The following is a 19550-nucleotide window of genomic DNA, read 5'->3' as shown; positions in this document are numbered from 1 at the left end:
CTTGACAGCCCTTTATCTCGATATTTCTCGAGACGAGCTTTTGGTGTTCATTTCAAGGAACGTTGATATGGATGGTCAGCAAAAAGTGGTGCAGCATTACAGAGGCATGCAAGCTCCGCATAAATAAAATGATAATAGTTAGAGAGAAAAATGCATTCTTGTTTTTTCTTGGATAATCCAAGTAAAAACCCCATCACCGATCGCATCAGGTGGTAAAACCCTTAAGGTCCCTCTGCCCATCGGTGAGTACGCCCAGCTTCGACCGAGGACCCCACTCATGAGTGTGGAACTTGTGACGTCCGGTCAACTTGGTGACATTCACAAGTCGAGGGGAATCTTTTTGCGCCGCTGCTTACTTGTTGGCAGTTGAACTTTACATGTTTATTGGCCGTTTGGGGTGATGTTGGAAAATGCCACCAAAACAAAAGAGAATGGATGAAGAAGCAGGCTCGGCAAGCAGCAGTACCAAAGACATGCATGTCAGAGTACATGGCATGGGAGAGGAGCCGTACGTTGAGGGGACCAGTGTGGAGTAGAGAGAGAGAGAGGAAGGGACCATTTGAAAAAAAAAATTGCAACAGAAAGTTTGAGCAGTATCATCATCTCCTTTTGCTTTAATTGTGCCGCTGCTGCGGCTGCTGTTGCCTCTTTCCCTTTATCCGACCTCTCCCTTACGTCTTGTCTTGACTCTGACCGTACCAAACAGCCGCCCCCCACCAACGCAGTTTCATGACTTGCTTCCCATAATAAACCATCACTTTCCATCACACACAAGGGAGTCATCACTGCAATATTAACCCTCTTCTCTAAAAAAAAGCCATCTCTCTCTCTCAAAACAACGAATTCTTGCGAGCAGTGGGAAGCAGGGAATTTGCTGGTTTTGATCAAGTGATGGACGTGGGGGGCTGCCTGGTCTGAAGTATGAGAGAGTTGTCACTTCTCTCCTTGTAGAAAGTTGGATTTCATTTGGTTGGTGATTTAATGTGTCCTTTCTTATTAATTTATGGGATTTTTTTTCCTTTTGTTTTAATGGATGCAGTTGGTTGTGATTGAGGGTTGGCCTTGTTTAATTCCAGGTATTTGATTGTGTAGTTTGTTTTGGATCATGTGTTGTGTTTTTGCGGTTTATGTGTTCCTTTTTAATGATTTAAGCTGTTGTCATCTTTTCTCATTATTTAATGGTTTTTGGTGGTCTTGGAAATATGTTGATGCATTGAGGTCCTTTTGTGTGGGGTTTAATAAAGAGGGTTTTCTGATTTAGTTTGGAGATTTAGAATTGTTTAATTTGTATAGACCATGTTGGGTGATCGACTTGGTTGTGTTATTTTTTATGGGTGTAACGTGTCTTTCATGTGATACTTCAACTGTTTATTTCTAGGCAATATGAAGTTTCTTGTGGAGTGAGGCCACTGGCTGAAATTTGAACTGATTGGGGCGGAGTTGGTTCACTCTGTTGCATACGGTGGAGTGACTAGGTTCTTCATAGAATATCCTATGCTCTGCCTCTTTTTAGTGTTCTGCGTGCAATTTTTTTTTGGTGATTGTGTTTGTGCATCGTTGAAGAATTAATAAGGCATTTGATGGTGGGTGAGCAGTTGGTGCTTGTACCTTGAAGTTATCCTTTTGATGAAGTCTTTGATTGAAACCGACCACAAGCTTTGAGTTGTAATCATACAGGATCTTATTTGACAGTGATTGTTATCTAATTTATCGTAGTTTTTGACTGTAGGACTGCTTTGGAATCAATGCATTAGTTCATTAGTTGTTACCATGAGAATGTAAGGCCATTAAGCCTGATTTGATTGGTGTCACTTTCACTAGCTGTTGATGTGCTTCTTGATGCTGTTAATGTAGTTTCTTCACTAGAAAAGTGATGTGAGCTCTTGTTCTTGAAGATGGGCTTCAAAGATATCTCTTCCATTTGATATTTTTGTATGTTTTAGTCAGTGCGCTAGTAGAATGATCTTTTCTCATTCTTGAGATGACTCTATAATTAAGCATTTTAGCTAACACAGTTGGATCTTTATTTGAAATATTTGTTGCAAAACCTTTAGTTTTCCGATTCAGATGTGGGGTTTTTGTCTGTGTAATAGTGGCCTTTTGTCGAATATGCTGTATTTAATTGTCACTGATAAAAAAAGTTATTTCACTATTGAACTGGAAGCATTCTTTCATCTCTCTTCAAAATCTACAGCATCTTGAGTTGTCTGAAATGTTGGGCCCTGTAGATCATGTTCTGATATTTTTTCCTTTGATGATATTGATGGCTGTTGGCTGATAGAGCATAGCTATATGCAGAAAGTGGTAAATTTTTTAGATCATTAACAGGGTTTAGGTAGTGTTATCTTTTGTTTAATGAAAATCGAAGACGTATAAGCTTCAGGGCTTTGCCCTGTTATTTAAATTCTCATTTAGGATGTGGCTTCCTGTGGAGTTGATCTTTGTATAGATGAATGTTGAAGAAACATGGGGAATGGATGAATGAGAATTTTCATGTTAGAGACTCAGTGATGCTTTTTCTCTCCCTACCTCTTGTAAGTATTTCTGGGAGCTTCTTCTTGTTAGAGCTATACCTGCCTAGTGTTCACTCTCATTTGGTGTCAGTCCATAAAACTCATCAGACAGATTGTCTGTCCTACTTATACATGTAAATTGGCATGGTATTATTTGAGTTAGTGATCCCAACATACATGTGTGCACACTTATGTGTAGATAATATATGTATGTAAACAAATAAACATATATATTGTCATATTTGCACTCAAACACTTGCTAATGTGTACAACTCTGCATATGCATCAGCAAGCTCACACGATTTTTCGATATAAATGGCTATATGCATAGCTTGGAAGTTATAATTGGTTCTGATTTGTAAAAATAAACAAGTTTGAACAAAAATGGATACAAAAAATGAACGTGGTACCCATGGGTGTGCAAGCACTGTGATAGTTCTAGCTGCAGCATCATATCTACCAACAATTTGCTGATGAAAGAAGGCATGCCGCAGATAGCAGATGAAAGTGGAACTAGAATAATGTAAAGATGCTTTGTGATCACCATTGGGAATGCAGACTTTGAGGTCTTGGAAATGCTTATGATAGTGGTGTGGACAACATTACATGGTTGGTGACATCATAATCAAGAAGGTGCATTGTGGGATTCTAGCTAAGTTGCCTTTTGTGTTACTTGTGGGGATCATTCAAGCACATCAGTGGCTCTTGCCATGTAGGTAATGCATGACTGTCACTTAGGTCTTACTAATCAGGCCAGAAGTAAATCACAAAAATCTGAAAAGGCCTCGCAGTCTGCCCAATCTATAAGAGAGCATTTCAGAAAAGTATTGGTGCTACAAAAGGGGAAGATGCAATCTCCATTTTCGAGGTCACCTACCTCAAGGTCAGAGGTGCAATTCTTTTCCCAAGATGCTGTGAATTTACAGTGCTCTTCCAATAGAAGCAGAGTTTGTGTGAGGCTTAGGGTGTGTTTGACTCCCTGTTCAGGTTAGGACAGAACAACTTACCCAGGACAGAGAGGACAGTGATACTGTCCAGGACACACAGTCCAGTTTGTCCTGGACAGGGTACAAAAACTTTGTGTCCAGTGCATCCTGCGTCAGTTTGATTGCAGGTGCATCATGCACATCCGCAACGTGCACGCCGAACGCACAATCAAACATGCCCTTAAGCCTCACTTAAAGTGAGGTGTATGCCTTTCCTTAAGGCTTATGCAACCAAGAGGCATTTCTTTTTTCTTCTATTTTTTGGTTGTAAATGTACCATCTGTGTGTATGTGCATGTGTGAAATTGTAACATGCACACAGGTGAGAGAGAGAGAGAGAGAAATGCTATATATATATATATATATATATATATATATATATGTATATGTATGTGTGTATGTATGTGCGTGTGTCTATATATATATATATATATATATGGAGAGAGAGAGAGAGAGAGAGAGAGAGAGAGAGAGTTGCAAGTGTATCATAGCTTGAGCCAAATAGACTTGATGACTGAATGCTGAATATCTTTTAAACTCCAATGGAATTCTTTTTCATTTTTTTTCAAACCTTTTTTATATGTCAAAAAAAAAAAAACAAGTTTGAGGCTTACACCTTGCTCCATAATGTCCAAACCACTTCACCTCTGCCCAAAGCTTTTCTAAACATCGGATACAAGCACGTTGAGGGGTAGGTTGGGGTTTTGTTGGTTGGAAGGCCACATGCTTGTGCTTGCTACTTGTGGTAGAGCCAAGTATTGCAGAAATTATAAACATCCACAAAAATCATTATTTTGTTAGGCATGGGAAAAGAACAAAAGGAATGAGTTCCCTATGACTAAAGACTGTGCAAGCAACAATTAACAGTAGGGCTTGAGCAAGGAGAAAATTAGTCGATGCGGTAGAAACACCTACAGAAACGTGGAGAAGAAAAAATGATGAGACTCACCATGTTGTCATAATATAGGCTACAAAGCCTACTAAAGTGGATAAACTTTTACTAAAACCTACAAATTTATTGAATTGATACTTTGGTATCTGGATATATGTAAATGGCTTCACTTAGGTAAAAGAATTCCTATACTATGTGAACACACCTCTTCTCAGGGCAGATTGGCAGGTTCAGTATAAATGATACATGTGAGTTAGCCTATTATAATGATAATATAGTGACAAGAAAACAATGTGCACTAATCTGGATTTACCACTGTAAAACATCATTAATATAATTACACTCTTTTTTTTCTGAAGTTATTTGAGGATTTCATGCCCAAGTGGCTTCAGCAGACTTCAGGCAGAGGCTTTGTACTTGATCCTGACATTGGCATGTGACTTCAAGAATAAGAATGCTTCCTCAAAACTAAAGTGTCTTAATGGTTCATTTTAGTAACTCAAAACCATTAGTGGCTTGGAATCTGCATACTTAAGCTTTTGCACTTTGAACATTTTATCCTACTGCCTTATGTTAGGTCTTCTTGAATGTCAATAACAAAGAACTCTATTAAAGGATATGCAAAAGATTGATGAGATGTCATTTGTATCAGCTCACTTAATGGGTTCAGGAATGTTTTCCCATACATGGTTATTCTGTGCATCATTTTTGTCTTTGTTCTCGGACTCTCATATACCATATGTTTGTGGTTTATTTGATGATTTTTTCAGAATAGTAGTTGGTGCTTCAAGCAAAAAACTGTGATTAGCACACTGAGCTAGAATATCTTGTAATGGCTGCCTCAAAATTTCAGCATAGTTATCTTTGTCACCTGTAATTCATTCTCTCACAGGGCTGGCTAATCTTGTTCTCATTTGTTATGAACAATACAAGAGGCCTGTCATGTGATCTTGGCTCAGTGAGTGATCCAAGATCCATCAACTCAACGTTTTAGAGATAATTATGGTGCACTCTTGTGATGGTTGCTCTTTGAATCCATTTTATTTGTTATACTTTTTAATGTTTTTCCTGCTAATTCCCTAAAGCATATTGTCTGTTAGAATAGTTTTTTTCTTGAAAACAAACTGGAATATGAAAAACATTGTTCTTTTATGAATGTCTGAGAAATAAAATTCTAGATACCATGAATATTAAAAATATATGGTCTCTCTTAGGTAGTTTCTGCATACTTTAATGTGATAGAAAGGGATACTGGAGTTAGGATGTCACAAAAACACTTGGATTTCAACTTTCAGGGTGCATTTAATGTGAAAAAAATGGGAACGTAAAAGTATGGAGCTCATGCATTTTCCAAACTTCTGTCAGACAGAAATATGCCTTGGTAAAAAAATTCTCCAAGTTGTAGATTTCTTAGTAACCAATGAAGTTTCTCTTCTTTGCATTAGCCATAATAAAAAAATTATATTGGCACAGAAATACCAAAAAAATGTTTAAACAAGTTCAGATGAAAGGTTTCCTTGTTTTCAATCAAACACACTTTAGAGAAATGTCTGCAGACCTTTTTGGAGGGTGGTTGACTTTCACCTCCTTCTGCCAGGACTGGAGATGGCTTTGATTTGTTTATGTGGATCCCATTAGCATCTGAAAATCATTCTTGTCAAGAAGGTAGAAAGGGAGCATATTGTGAAAAGGTGAAAGTAGGCAATTTAGGAAAGAAATAGCTATTTGAGAAGCTGCTTGCTTGTTAGGGAAACCAACTAATATCCATCATGAATAAAAGATAATACATTTATCTACGGTTTATGCTTGTTAGAAAAGCTGATTGATGCATAAAAAATCATAGCCTATCCCAGGTCTGAGTTTGAAGTCTAGCAGCTCTGTGCTGCCACCTGTAAAGTTCTGGTAGTTTCTCTGCCAAAGTTCTGTTTGCTTTTTGGTTAAACCCAAAAATACCCCTGATTTTGTAGAATTAGCCGCCTGTCACATAGATAAAGATATGGATATGAGACATATGCCATGGACATGCTTGGTACAGGATAGCAATTTTGTAAAAGTAGGGCATGGTAACACATGATGCACACACACAGATATTATATATATATATATATATAGGTGTTTGTGTGTGTGTGTGTGCATGCATGTGCTTGTTCTAAACTCATAATCTGAAAGCATGAATATCTTCTCCATACTAAATGGCATTTCAAAAGAGAAAAAAAAGCAAGTATCTACAAAGTAAAGGATCAATACCATGAAACAATATCGACAAAATTATGTGCATATTCTTGACTATATCAAATACAGGTACTTGTCTCTAAAAGGACTCTTTGAAACATATATTCTACTGTTGCAGCTGCTATGTCACACGGACTCGGCTAGGGGGTCGACGCACCCGCGTCAACACGCACTGACACGGGGCGGACTTGGTCAACAAGTGTTGGACTCGGCCAATGCACTTGGACCGAGTCCGTCCACTTTATAGACTCGGTCAACGCACCTGGGAGAGGGGAGGCCGGCGACCTACCGGCGTCTCCGGCGAGCCGGGAGACGAGGGGGGGGGATTTACCAGAGGGGAGCGAGGCCGCCAACGAACAGAAGAGGACGAGGGAAGGAGAAGAAAAAGATGACAAAGGAAAAAGAAGTAGACATGGAGAGGGGGAGAGGTCACCTGAGAAGGTTGCGACGACGTGGCTCTGACGACTGTTGTTGGCGAGGAGAATCCGTGGAAGAGGAAGGAGGAAATACTGGTCGGGGCTGTCTGGGGGTCGTTGGTTGTGTCTGCCGGACACAGGGAGGAAGAGGGTGACAGAGGGGGTACGAGCAAAAGAGGTGGCCAGCGAGGGCTCCGGCGAAGCTGCCAGAGTGGGGGCAGTGGTGGTTGGAGAGTAGAGAGGGCAGGCGGCAGAGGTGGGGAGGGTTTTCTCGAATGAGAAAACCCTAACCGCCCTATGTTGCTTTATAAAAGCACGGGGGGAGGGGGGAATGGTAACCCGGTCCGGATCCGGGTCGGGTCCGGACCTGACCCAGGCAGTGGCGGAGCCAGAAGTTTTTCGTTGGGTGGGCAGACTTCGGGTGGTGATGATCGACCTCTATCGGTGGCGCAATGGCTCGAAGCCTCCGTGGTGGTGAAGATCATAGATCGAGATCGAAAGCCTGTTTCGGTAGCTGAGCCACCTCCTTCTCGGTGGTGATCCAGCAGCAAGCCGAAGGTCTTCCAACTGAGGTGCCTCCTCAGTTCCCTCTCGGAGAGGATGGTCCTCGCCACAGCATGAGGTGGAGCAACTCCCTCGGCTGGCTCCATCCCATGTCCACCGTCTCCTGCGTCTGGGTGCCATAGGGTACTCTGTATTGTAGGGAGGCTTGATCTCCACTCCTGCACCACCCTGCTTTGATCTTCTTCGACAAGCATTCGCAAGGAAAGAATGCAACCACCAAATTGTGCGAAATGAAGAAGAAGACCCGAGTCGTATCATATTTCCACTCGGTTTCTAATTCTGGGGTGGGCGACCGCCCACCCATGCCCACCTCTGGCTCCGCCACTGGACCCAGGTCCAATAATTTCTCTCTCTCTCTCTCTCTCTCTCTCTCTCTCTCTCTCTCTCTCTCTATATATATATATATATATATATATATATATATATATATATATATATATATATATATATATATATATATATATATATATATATATATATATATATATATATATAGCCGAGTCCCCATGTCCAAAATTTTTGAAATTGCGCCGCACCCATGTCGCACCCGCACCCATGTGACTTAGTGCAGCTGTCATATCACATATAAGTATTATCATGATTTGAATGACTAAGCAGTCAAAAACCAGTCTGCATACATCATAATTGGTAAATAGGCACAACTCGTTCATAATATCATTTTGTTCCATTTGTTTATAATATTGTATGGGAGCTATCGAGTATGCAAAATAATGAAACCTCTACTTTTCATTTTCCATTAGTAATGATGCCTATGCACCCTACCTGTACTTAGTTTCAGACAATTTCAGAAAAATTAAACTGGTGACAGGATAAAAAAATAATTGAAGTACATGTGATGCAGTTGATCTATATGAATGGATCATTGGCTGTTCAATTTCCAATGCGTGTGATCCTTTTGGTTTGTGCTTCTTACACTTTACTTAATTCTAGTAAACATTATCATTCTTTTTTGGTGTATAATGATACTTTGTGTCTCATACCTGGATTAGTGGTATTGCACAGTTTTATTGTCTATTTTTTTCATCTTTTTGGTTCTCTGGTAGTCTATTTCTGCAATTTATGATTCTCTGTTGCAGATGTGATGCTACCTTTTTATCTTGATCCTTTCTTTCTGTACAAGAGTAACTTTACATTGAATGTTCAAGAAGCAAAAACCACAAATATGCTCTGCATGCTAATCTGAGGAACCAATATAGTTTTCCACTGTGGAATGCGACATTTATTTGGGTGAACGAATACAATGCCAACAAAGCGCTACACAAATGCACAACAACAATGTGGTCTCTAATGGACTGATCACAATCTCATAAGAGATAAAATACAAAAACAGTAATAAGGCATAAAAGCCTATTAAAAAACAAAGTGAGAAGTTGAATACCACAGCAAATGCTTTATAAAAGCACACATACAAAGTAGAGTGAGGCCTCACCTTTAATGAATGGGAGGCAGTCCAATAGATGTTGGACTGCCTTCCAACGGTCATATTTATGACTGCAGCCCAACAGTCAAAAAGACTGACACAGAAACAGTCAAAAAACAGAAAATAAAGAATAAAAAAGAAATAAAAAATTTTACATTTTAGTCCCTAGTGGACTGTTCTAAATATAAAGGACAAAAATATCCTTGTTTGGTATTTTTATACATTTAATTTTAACACTCCCCCTCAAACTTACGGTGAAATCACCGAAAGTTTGTTAAGAAGATACAAAAATCTAGGCAAAGGAAGAGCTTTGGTGAAAAAGTCTGCGATATGAAATTCTGACTGAACATATGGCAATGTAATAGTCCCCTTCAAATATTCTTCGCAAACATAGTGACAATCCATCTCAATGTGTTTTGTTCGCTCATGAAAGGTATGATTGATGGCAATTTATATGGCACTTTTGTTGTCGCAGCATAATTTTGTAGGCTCTGAAATATCAACTCCCATATCTGAAAGTAATGCACGAATCCACACAACTTCAGTGGTTGTTGTAGCCATTGCCCTATACTCAGCTTCAGTGGAGGATAAGGATACCTTTTGTTGTTTCTTGCATCGCCAAGAAATAAGAGAATCACCTAAAAAAATACAAAAGACAGTAGTTGAATAACGATTATTGGGATTTCCTCCCCAGTCAGAATCAGTATATGCAATAAGATTTAAAGATGAGGAAGATGATAAAAATAGCCCTTTAGAAATAGTTTTCTAAATGTATCAAACTATTCTCAATACGACACTCATGTGAACTGATGTGGACACATGTTGAAACTGGCTGGCGTTGTGTACAACATACGCAATATCAGGTCTAGAAATAGAAAGGTACATTAGTGATCCGATAAGTTGCCTATAAGGTATTGGATCATCTAATAGTATGCCATCTTCAGCTCTCATTTTTGCATTTATCATCTTAGGCGTGTTCGCATACTTTGTGTCAGTGATTCTTGAACGTGCAACAATATCTGCTGCAAACTTGATTTGAGATAAAATGTATCCCCTTGGTGAGTAAGTCACTTCAATGCCTAAGAAATATCTCAAAAAACTAAGATTTGTCATATCAAAAGATTTTTTAAGCATAACTTTAATTTCTTCAATTTCCTTTTGATCATTAAAGTGATGATCATGTCATCAACATACAAAAGAAGAATAATAATAGAGGTATCTGTAAATCTTATAAACAAAGCAGTGTCAGTGTAACAGGATTTAAAACCAAATTTTAATATGGTATTACTAAATCGATCATAAACTCCGCCTGTGTAGTTATACACTGCCGGTCCCAAGCCCGGATAAAGGAGGAGGGTTGCGGTAGGCCTGTGACAGCCAGCATAAAAACTTTGTCATATCCTATGAAAATGAACCAATATGAGAATTTCGTTGGGGCGTTCCCTACTGAGCGACGCGCTGTACTCTCTAGGCCCGGAGGCAGTGATAAATGTGCAAGGGTTGCTAGGTCGTCGCCCAGAAGCGACGCGTCACACCGGCGCCCGGGTGTGGTGTCAAATAGGCAAGGGTTCCCTCACTTTGTTGGACGGGTGGGGGTAAAGAAGTTAGTCCAAGACCATAAAATTAGGTTAGCCACTTGGAACATAGGGTCTTTAACTGGTAAGTTGGTAGAGTTAGTAGATGTTATGTGTAGGAGAAAGATTGATATTTTATGTCTTCAAGAGACCAAATGGGTAGGTGAGAAAGCTAAAGTGATAGAACCTTGGGGATATAAGATTTGGTATACAGGAATAAATAGGAATAGGAATGGAGTAGGGATTGTTATGAGTCGTCAGTTTATAGATAATGTAGTTGAAGTTCGTAGGAAGGGTGATAGAATTTTACTTATTAAATTAGTATTAGGTACGGATATTATTAATATTATTAGTGTTTATGCACCTCAAGTAGGTTTAGATGATTCCATTAAGCATCAATTTTGGGAAGATTTAGATGGAGTAGTACAAGAGACATCTTATGGAGAAAAGCTTTTCATCGGCGGTGACCTTAATGGACATGTAGGCATTAGTAGGGATGGATTTGAGAATATCCATGGAGGCTATGGTATAGGAGAAAGAAATGAAAGTGGAGAAAGGATTTTAGATTTTTGTTTGTCCTATGATATGATCTTAGCAAACACTTGGTTTAGGAAGAGGGAGTCTCACCTAGTAACATTTAAAAGTGGGGTTAATACGAGTCAGATAGATTTTTTCCTACTTAGAAAGAGAGATAGGGGTTGTTGCATCGATTGTAAGGTTATACCGGGAGAAAGTGTAGCTACACAACATAGAGTCTTAATTTTAGATCTTAGAATTAGACAATGCCGCAAAAGGGATAGACATAGGATAGATCCTAGAATTAAGTGGTGGGCACTGAAAGGAGCTAAACAAGGAATGTTTGTAGAGCAGGTAGTTAAGGAAGCTGATTAGTGTCTCGAGGAGGTTTCAGAATCAATGTGGAATAAGATAGCGGGTGGTATGAGAAAAGTAGCTAAGGAGGTATTGGGTGAGTCTAAAGGCGGTACACCACTAGGTAAGGATACATCATGGTGGAACGAGGATGTCAAATTAGCTATTAAGGTTAAAAGAGAGTGTTATAGAAATCTAAGTAAGAGTCGTGATAATGAGAATTTGGAGAAGTATATGATAGCAAAGAAGGAAGCTAAAAAAGTTGTTCGAAACGCGAGGGCTAAGGTATATAAGGAGGTTTATGACAAGTTGGATACCAAAGAAGGCGAGAAGGATATTTATAGGCTTGCAAAGATGAGAGATAGGAAATCGAAGGATTTGGGTATGGTTAGATGTATCAAAGATGAAACGCAAAGGGTTTTAGTCAAATATGAGGAGATTAAGGAGAGATGGAAAGATTATTTTGATAAGCTATTTAATGATAGTCATGCTCAAGATCTTGGAGACTTCTCCATTCCTTTTCATGAGATAAATCGTGACTTCATGCGCAAGATTCAAAAGAAAGAAATTGCAGAGGCTTTGAAGAAAATGAAATCAAGAAGGGCAGTTGGCCCAGATGGTATACCTATCGAGGCTTGGAAATGCTTGGGAGAGAAAGGTTTAGAATGGTTGACAAATCTTTTTAACTTGATTTGGCGAACAAATAAGATGCCTAATGAGTGGAGGAAGAGTACTTTGGTGCCTTTATATAAGAATAAGGGTGATATACAAGATTGCACAAACTATCGTGGTATAAAACTCATGAGTCATACTATGAAACTTTGGGAGAGGGTGATTGAGTCTAGGTTGAGGAAGGTTGTCATGATATCGGAGAATCAATTTGGTTTTATGCCTGGAAGATCAACTATGGAAGCTATACATCTTCTTAGACAACTTATTGAAAGATATAGAGAGAGGAACAAAGATTTTCATATGGTTTTTATTGATTTAGAGAAGGCATACGATAGAGTACCTAGGGACGTTCTTTGGTGGACAATGATGAAGAAAGGTGTTTCTCTCAAGTACATTAGTATAATTAAAGATATGTATGAAGGAGTAGTAACCAATGTCCGCACTTGTGGAGGGGTGACAACCAATTTCCCGATAACGGTTGGGTTACATCAAGGATCTGCTTTAAGCCCTTTCCTATTTGCGATAGTGATGGATGAGCTTACGAGATCAATTCAAGAAAATGTATCGTGGTGTATGTTGTTTGCTGATGATATTGTTTTGATTGATGAGTCTAGAGTTGGGGTTAATGCTAAGTTAGAATTATGGAGACAGACATTGGAAGCTAGAGGTTTTAAGTTGAGTAAGAGTAAGACTGAATATATGGAATGTCGGTTTAGTAAGCAACGAAGTAGTGATGGGAGTGTAGTGAAGCTTGGTGAGCAAGATATACCGGTGAATGATTATTTCAAATATTTGGGATCCATCATTCAAAAGTATGGAGAAATTGATGGAGATGTAAATCATAGGATAAAGGTTGGGTGGATGAAATGGAAAAGTGCTACTGGAGTGCTGTGCGATCGTAGAATGCCATTGCAGTTGAAGGGAAAGTTTTATAGGACGACTATTAGACCCGCTTTACTATATGGTACGGAATGTTGGGCTGCCAAGAGACATCATATTCAAAAAATGAGTGTAGCTGAGATGCGGATGCTTAGATGGATGTGTGGAAATACAATAAAAGATAAGATTCGGAACGAAGAGATACGTAAGAAGGTAGGTGTTGCACCCATTGAAAATAAGATGCGAGAGAATCGTTTACGGTGGTTTGGACATATTCGGCGAAGGCCTAATGATGCTCCAGTTAGAAGGTTGGAGAAATGAGAAAATATATTAGTTAAAAGAGGTCGGGGTAGGCCTAGGAAGACTTGGATGGAGATGATAGGAAAGGATATGAATGCTTTGAACCTCACCGAGGACATGGCGTTGGATAGAAATGATTGGAGGAAAAGGATTCATGTGGAAGACCCAAAATGAATTTCTTTTTTGGTTCATATCGCTGACCCCAATTGTTTTGGGATGAAGGCGTAGTTGTTGTTGTTGTTGTTGTTGTTGTATTACTAAATCGATCATACCATGCTTTAGGGGCTTGCTTAAGCCCGTACAAAGCCTTTTGAAGTCAAAGAACCATACCATTTTCAATAGTGAATCCGAGAGGAGGAACCATGTACACTTCTTCATTTAAATTTCCATTTAGAAATGCATTTTTAACATCTAGTTGATAAATAGGCCATTTTCTAATGGATGCTACTGCAACTAAAGTCCTAACTATGGTCATATGGGCTACTCAAGCAAATGTCTCATAATCAATTCCATATTTTTGGGAGTATCCTTTTGCAACTAATCATGCTTTATATCTTTCTAGAGACTCATCACTTTTTGTTTTGATTTTAAAGACCCATCTACACCCTATAGTCTTCTTTCCCTTGGGAAGAGGTTGAATTGTCCAGGTATGAGCTTTATGTAGTGCATCTAATTCTATCTTCATGGCTTTTACCCACTCGTCTATGTTTTTAGCTTCATTGTAGTTAGATGGTTCATGATATGAATGGATAGCTAGAAGACAAGCTCTATAGTTTGGAGTAAAAGATTCATATGACATGAATCTAGTTGGAAGTCTATGAATTCGTTCAGATCTCCTAACACTAGTTTCCTCAATATTTGTTGATTGATTATTTCTTTCAAGGGCACATGGATGCTCCCCAGTATCTCGTCTAGAATACTATAAAAGATTTTGAGATGGTTCTCTTTCTTCATTAGAGTCATTAATAGACTCAAAATTTTCAATGTTATTAACAATTTCATTATTTGATTTAGGTAATAAATCAAATAAAAAAGCATACTCGGTTTCTTCTTTGGGTTTTTCAAAATCAAATCTGTTTTCTTTTTCAAGAAAAATAACATTTCTAGAAACATAAAGTTTGTCATTTGTTTTATCATAGCACTGATAGCCTTTTTGATTCTTGACATATCCAAGAAAGACACATTTTATGGCTTTGGGAGAGGTTTGTTATATTTTTCAAGAAGCACAAAACATTTACATCCAAATATTCTTAGTCTTTTCAAATCAGGAGAAATTTCAAAAAGTTTTTCAATTGGAGATTTGTTTTCCAAGACTTGAGAAGGCATTCTATTTATTAGATATACTGCGATAAGTGCAGCTTCGGCCCAAAATTGTTTTGGAACATTTTTTGAAATAAGAAGGATTCTAGCAGTCTCAATAATGTGACGATGTTTTCTTTCGAAAATTCCATTTTGTTGAGGAGTCCTTGGACAAGATCGTTGGTGTAAAATTCCATGATTTTTTAGATATGATTGAAATTCATTTAAAAGAAACTCTCTCTCTCAGTCGGAGCGAAGGACTTTAATATTTATTTTAAATTGGTTTATAACAAGGTTATGAAAAGTTTAAAAACACGAAAAAACTTCTGATTTAAGCTTGAGGAAAAAAATCCAAGTATGTCTACTAAAATCATCTATGAATGTAACATAATATGAATCCCTATTATCCGATTGCACCAATTCATACTTTTCATGTGTATCAATCGCCGATGGCACTTTTTTAAAAGTCAAAAGCATAGAAAATTTCAAAGACACTTCAAATTTTTTTTTGTTCCAAACGTACGAGTTATTCCAAAGTTAGATTTAAACCTTTTTTCAGTTTTCCAAATTTTTGATAATGGGTGTAGAGTCTTCTTCTCATCTAAGGCTTGTTAGGTGCAAGATCTCCAGTCAGGGAAGCTGATTGGGCAAGGCCATAGAAGTGGGGATCTCTATTATATAGACTTTTTATGTATACCCAAAAACTCTTTTTGTAATCATGTCAAAGACATAAATTTAGACCTTTGACATAAAAGATTAAGAATTTGGAAACTGAAAAAAGGTTTAAATCTAACTTTGGAATAACTCGTACGTTTGGAACAATTTTTTTTTTTAAAGTGTCTTTGAGATTTCCTATGCTTTTGACTTTTAAAGAAGTGTCATCGACGGTTGATACACATGAAAAGTATGAATTGGTGCAATCAGATAGTAGGGATTCATTATATGTCATATGAAAAGATGCTCTCGAATCCAAAATCCAAGTGGACTTACCTGGAGAAGAAGAAGATGATATGGCGGCACCAGATGTAGAAGGAGTCGCTTTAAGGATGTGTGAAACGGCCTCCGCTATTTAAGCAATTGTCAGATCATTGAAATTGCCTTCTTTCTTGATATCTTGAGTTTCTTCACTTAGAGCGGCTACCTTCTTAAATTTGGGACAATCCGGTCTTATGTGTCCCGGTTCCTTACAATGATGACAAATGATTTTGCCCTTATATCCACCCTTATATCCTCTATGATGCCCTTCCCCATTGTTTTTTCTCTCAAAATAAGGGAGTTTATATGTTTTTACAAAGTTTTCGGGTCTTGCCATGGCAAGAACCTTATCATTCGACTTGTGCATGCCAAGTCTTGTTTCTTCTTGACAAATTTGCGCAAGAGCATCACTTATAGAAGGAATTGAGGTCCTGTGAAGTAAAGAGGACCTAACTTGTTCAAATTTTGGTCGGAGGCCATACAAGAAAGAGAAAAGGTTTTCTCTTTCTATTTGAGCTTTTCTCATTTCAATAGTCGAACCTTCTCATTTAGGTTCTAACATGGCTAATTCATCCCAAATGGGAGATAAAACCCTATAAAAATCTCTCACACTTTTGTCTCCTTGTTTTGCATTACGTACCTTGTCTTGAAGATAATATAGTCTAACTGTATCCTTTTGAATAAAAGAGTTCTTTAAGAAGGCTCATGCATCACATGCCTTCTTGAATTTGATGATGTTGGTGGCAATCTTAAATTCAATGGTATTCATAAACCATGAAAGAATTTGAGCGTTGCTTGCTTTTCAATCTTCCAACTTGTCTTGGTATTCTTGTAAAGCTTTTTTCTTTTCTTCTTCGGACAATACTTTGACTTGATCTCCTTCTCTTCTAGTCAATTTGAGTTGGGGTTCGTTAGTAGAACCACTAACAAAACCCCATAGCTTTTTGCCTTTGATATGATTTTTCATTGCCGTCGCCCATATCAAATAGTTGTTCTCATTTAGCTTGCATGTGATGACGGAGGTAGAGTCTCTTTCTCCCATAGTGAATTACGAGGATTTGAATAAAAGAATGACTAACACGAGCGTGAGGAACACTTACCACGAGGATCACTAAGGAAGCTTTTTCAAAAAGACCTTTGCTCTGATACCATGAAATGAAACAAGGGTGCCTGAATACAATGCCAACAAAGAGCTACACAAATGCACAACAACAATGTGGTCTCTAATGGACCGATCACAATCTCATAAGAGATAAAATACAAAAACAGTAATAAGACATAAAAGCCTATTGAAAAACAAAGTGAGAAGGTGAATACCACAACAAATGCTTTATAAAAGCACACATACAAAGTAGAGGTGAGGCTCTATTTATAGAGCCTCACCTTTAATGAATGGGAGGCAGTCCAATAGAGGTTGGACTGCCTTCCAACTGTCATATTTATGACTGTTGGGAGGCAGTCCAATGTCTAGTTGGACTGTCTCCCAACAGTCAAAAAGACTGACACAGAAACAGACAAAAAACAGAAAATAAAGAATAAAAAAGAAATAGAAAAAATTACATTTCAGTCCCTAGTGGACTGTTCTAAATATAAAGGACAAAAATACCCTTGTTTGGTATTTGTATACATTTAATTTTAACAATCATTTGCTCTATATTTGATAGCTTATATTCTGTTTGATGCTACAGTTCATGTCAGAAAATAAATTCTGCATTCCTAACTGTGAACTTTTAGATATTAGTTTCTCATGGTTTATTATTTTAGACTCTTAAATTTTTAATGTTATGTACTATGTAATATGTTCAGATGACAGGATCAAAAAGTCAAAAACATGTTTTGGATTAGCGGTATTGGTACAATTTTATTGTCTAATTTATAATTGTTGTGATTTGTTAAATTTGCAGCTTGAAACTCTGACATTTTTTAATTTTGGTAAATGTTAAATACTTAAATTTACTAGTCAATTTCAATTTATTGAAGATCTTCAAGTTCAATGCTTGTTTTTGTTTTAATTCATTGATATTGTTAGACTCCTTACATGAACTATGTTACCTAGATGGAAACACTAGTTTAGTTGTTCTGTACTTCAATTTTTTGTTAGTAAATGACTCGATGTAGCTTAGATGTAACTTAGCATGATGTTATTTGATTTATTTAGTGATTTTAGAATAAATCATGTCATTTTCTAGTTTTTTTTTGTATTTAGTTGACTAATAGTACATTATTTTTATACAAAATCAGAAGTTAACAAAACCCAAACAAGTCACCCAGTTGACCTGCCCGAGTCATGAGTCACTAGTGGGCGAGCCTATTCCTGAGTCACTGGGTTTTCGAACCATGGTAATTATTGGACAGTTTTCATACTGTGCAATCTAAGATCAAGGAAATATGCTAGGAACGGAACAAGATAAACAATATGTGGTTTTCCTTTTGCTCTGCTGGCTATTTCTGAAATGGCTGTAGTTGAATTGTTTTTGTGCTTCATGGTGAAAGTAATTCTGGTATCTCTCTTACCATTCCAAATGCAGTGAAAATCCACTAACGTGAAAAAGAAAAACCTGAAAGCTCTTGGCTCATAAGAAAAACTATGAACAGTTCTGGAGCAGAGCTTGAAGCTGAAAATTCCACTGAAGAAGAATCTGTTGTTAGCAGCCAGGCCGCCTCCAACGTATCCAACCAAGAAACCTCCCCAGAAATTATAAAGGATGCTATTTCCTCCCCCACTCTCCACCCTTTCAGTTTCCAATTAAAATCTGAACCAGTCTCCCTGGACCTGTCACTCAACTGTAATAATGGAATCACAACTGCAAGTACTTCCACGGAGAAAAAGCTGGATCTGATGGTTTCAGCAGGTGTTTCAATGTCAAGCACAAGCAAGAGCAGCAGTGGCATCAATGCTCCAGGGCTTGCTCGCGCTCCCCAGCTATCTGAACCCAGGATATTTTCTTGCAACTATTGTGATCGCAAATTCTTCAGTTCTCAGGCTCTGGGTGGCCATCAGAATGCTCACAAGAGGGAGAGGACGTTGGCAAAAAGAGCCCATAGGTTGGGTGTATTCTCAGAGAGATATGCAAGCTTGGCATCACTGTCTCTGCATGGATCCGCATACCGGTCTCTCGGGATAGAGGCGCATTCTCTGATACACAATGCTGTTTTTGACAAGGCTGGAAATAGAGGTGGTGCAAGATTTGAGAGCCGGTACATTGGGCTGCCGGTTTTCATGGACAATGAACGAGTGGAGCTGTTGTGGCCGGGAAGTTTTCGACAGACAGTGGAGATGAGCAACAGAGACAAGGTGGTTGGTTTTCAGATGCAAGGAGCTCCGAGGAATGCTGATATTAACATCATGCAGCTTCCCACTGATGAATCATCAATGCCAGATCTTACACTTCGTCTGTGATCTGTCCTGACTGATGCTTCCTTCTCAGTGTCTCCTTGTGCATTAGCGGAATGTTTACTGTACAGAGGAAAGAGGGGACAATTATGTTTCTTTGTTTTCAATTAGGCCATGGAGGTTTTATCCTTATTTTAAACTCTTCAATCTCCAGTATCCATGTAGAAGGAGGATTGTTTGTATTTTTGATGTTTGTAGAGCAACCATTATATGTCAAAAAGGAGCATGTGTATATTGCCATTATCAACTCCTGCTTTCAAGATGAAAATCTCTCTCTCTCTCTCTCTCTCTCTCTCTCTCTCTCTCTCTCTCTCTCTCTCTCTTTTGTGAGATTCGCTCACTTAATTCATTGGTGTAAAACCTCAGGTTCCCCTTGCCAACGTGGGAGTACAACCAGCTTCGGCCTCGCAGAAACATATACACCATGGGTTTCAAACTCGTAAAAATTCACCTCAACCAGGTGAGCAGAGCCCTAGTAGGCAGTTCACTATCTTGATTAGTAAAAACCAGGGAGTACACCCAGCTTTGGCCTCACAGCAATAGA

At 38.3% G+C, this 19550-nt stretch overlaps 1 protein-coding gene across 1 annotated transcript; it reads left to right on the top strand.

The window, feature by feature from the left end:
* The first annotated feature begins 820 nt into the window (after positions 1 to 820).
* On the top strand, positions 821 to 19253 carry LOC149846626 (zinc finger protein 4-like). The gene is made up of 3 exons (XM_089996461.1): positions 821 to 919; positions 1040 to 1076; positions 18141 to 19253. The coding sequence occupies exon 3, from the start codon at positions 18200 to 18202 to the stop codon at positions 19010 to 19012; it is 813 nt and encodes a 270-aa protein (XP_089852587.1). The 5' UTR covers positions 821 to 919; positions 1040 to 1076; positions 18141 to 18199; the 3' UTR covers positions 19013 to 19253.
* The last annotated feature ends 297 nt before the right edge of the window (positions 19254 to 19550 follow it).

This window comes from Nuphar pumila, chromosome 2, assembly GCF_984573655.1.
Source record: "Nuphar pumila chromosome 2, dmNupPumi1.hap1.1, whole genome shotgun sequence".
Taxonomy (NCBI): domain Eukaryota; kingdom Viridiplantae; phylum Streptophyta; class Magnoliopsida; order Nymphaeales; family Nymphaeaceae; genus Nuphar; species Nuphar pumila.
This window is presented reverse-complemented; position numbering and strand designations above follow the sequence as displayed.

Coding starts and splice junctions, on each gene's coding strand:
- LOC149846626 (XM_089996461.1), top strand. CDS start 18,200: ATGAACAGTTCTGGAGCAGAGCTTGAAGCTGAAAATTCCACTGAAGAA.